The following is a 1,217-nucleotide window of genomic DNA, read 5'->3' as shown; positions in this document are numbered from 1 at the left end:
TTCCTTGAAGCTATCATCAGCCACTCAGCAACTGGCAATACACGTACTCCTATCGACTTACTCCGTACATAGTTACGTACATCGTGATGATCTGGTGATTAGGCTGTCGACGTCTCCTCCTTGGTTTCTCCTAACACTTTAGCGTTATTTAGCTCCATCTCCATATCCAAAGCAAAATAACGGATGAAACAAGATCAACGATGCATGGTCTTATACTCGAAGTCCAACCCATGAAAGCGTACAGCTCCCCCACCAAGATGCTAGCTCTTGTATCCTGTAGTAAGATATAGAATGACCACCCCTACGACGGCGCTCTCCATCGCCGCCTTCGCAGCCGGCGTCACGCTGATGCTCCTCGCCCACGTCCTCGTCATCCTATGGGCTCTGCGGCGTGGCGCCGGAGCTGACGCCGATCAGGAAAGTGGCGTCGTTGAGGAGGACGGCGGAGGGAAGGGCCTGTCTGCCGCCGAGCTCGAGGCGCTGCCATGCCATGACTTCTCCTCCAACGGCGTCGACACCGCCGAATGCGCGGTGTGCCTGGAGGCTTACGAGGCCGGCGACCGGTGCAGGCGGCTGCCGACGTGCGAGCACAGCTTCCACGCCAAGTGCGTGGACCCGTGGCTGAAGAAGAGCCGCTTCTGCCCAGTGTGCCGCGCCGACGTGGTGCCCAGGGAAGAGCTCGTGAAGGTGGCCGGGGAAGCAGCTTTGGCAATGGAGATGGCGGCCGAGAGGAGAAGCTCGGCCGCGCTGGAGGTCGTTGTGGTTGCAAGGCGGCAGCAGTATAGCTGGACTGTTCATACCGGGATGGTGTTGCGCTAGATTAAATCCTTTGAAGTTTGATCTGTCTGTACAAGTTGTTATTAACTAATTAAGCTCTTTCTCAAGTTTTACACATATATATTCCTTCTTTCGAATGAAACGTCTGTATTTGATCGACGTGACATAATTTTGTAGACACATGTATGGGAAAATTGCACTTTCACCTACAAAATTGTTTCAAGTAGAGATGCAAGTGAGATCCCACTTATAATTTAATTTATATTTTCTAGTTCAAATTTTGGCGAAAATTTAATATTACAAAACACAAAATGAACTATTCCTCAGTTTCAAATGTTTCGAAATGGAAAAAAAAACTTCAATAATTAGTTTTGTGAACAAGTGCAGCATAGCTGCACCGGCAAAACCTAGCTCGTGCTAGGAATTACACCTGTTGTGGG

General features: G+C 50.0%; 1 protein-coding gene across 1 annotated transcript; it reads left to right on the top strand.

Annotated features, from left to right (window-relative positions):
- The first annotated feature begins 291 nt into the window (after positions 1-291).
- LOC127315987 (RING-H2 finger protein ATL74-like) lies at positions 292-819 on the top strand. Its single transcript, XM_051346412.2, has one exon. It carries the CDS (start codon positions 292-294, stop codon positions 817-819), a length of 528 nt encoding a protein of 175 aa, XP_051202372.1.
- Positions 820-1,217: the final 398 nt, after the last annotated feature.

Source organism: Lolium perenne, chromosome 7 (genome assembly GCF_019359855.2).
Source record: "Lolium perenne isolate Kyuss_39 chromosome 7, Kyuss_2.0, whole genome shotgun sequence".
Taxonomy (NCBI): domain Eukaryota; kingdom Viridiplantae; phylum Streptophyta; class Magnoliopsida; order Poales; family Poaceae; genus Lolium; species Lolium perenne.
This window is presented reverse-complemented; position numbering and strand designations above follow the sequence as displayed.

Coding starts and splice junctions, on each gene's coding strand:
- LOC127315987 (XM_051346412.2), top strand. CDS start 292: ATGACCACCCCTACGACGGCGCTCTCCATCGCCGCCTTCGCAGCCGGC.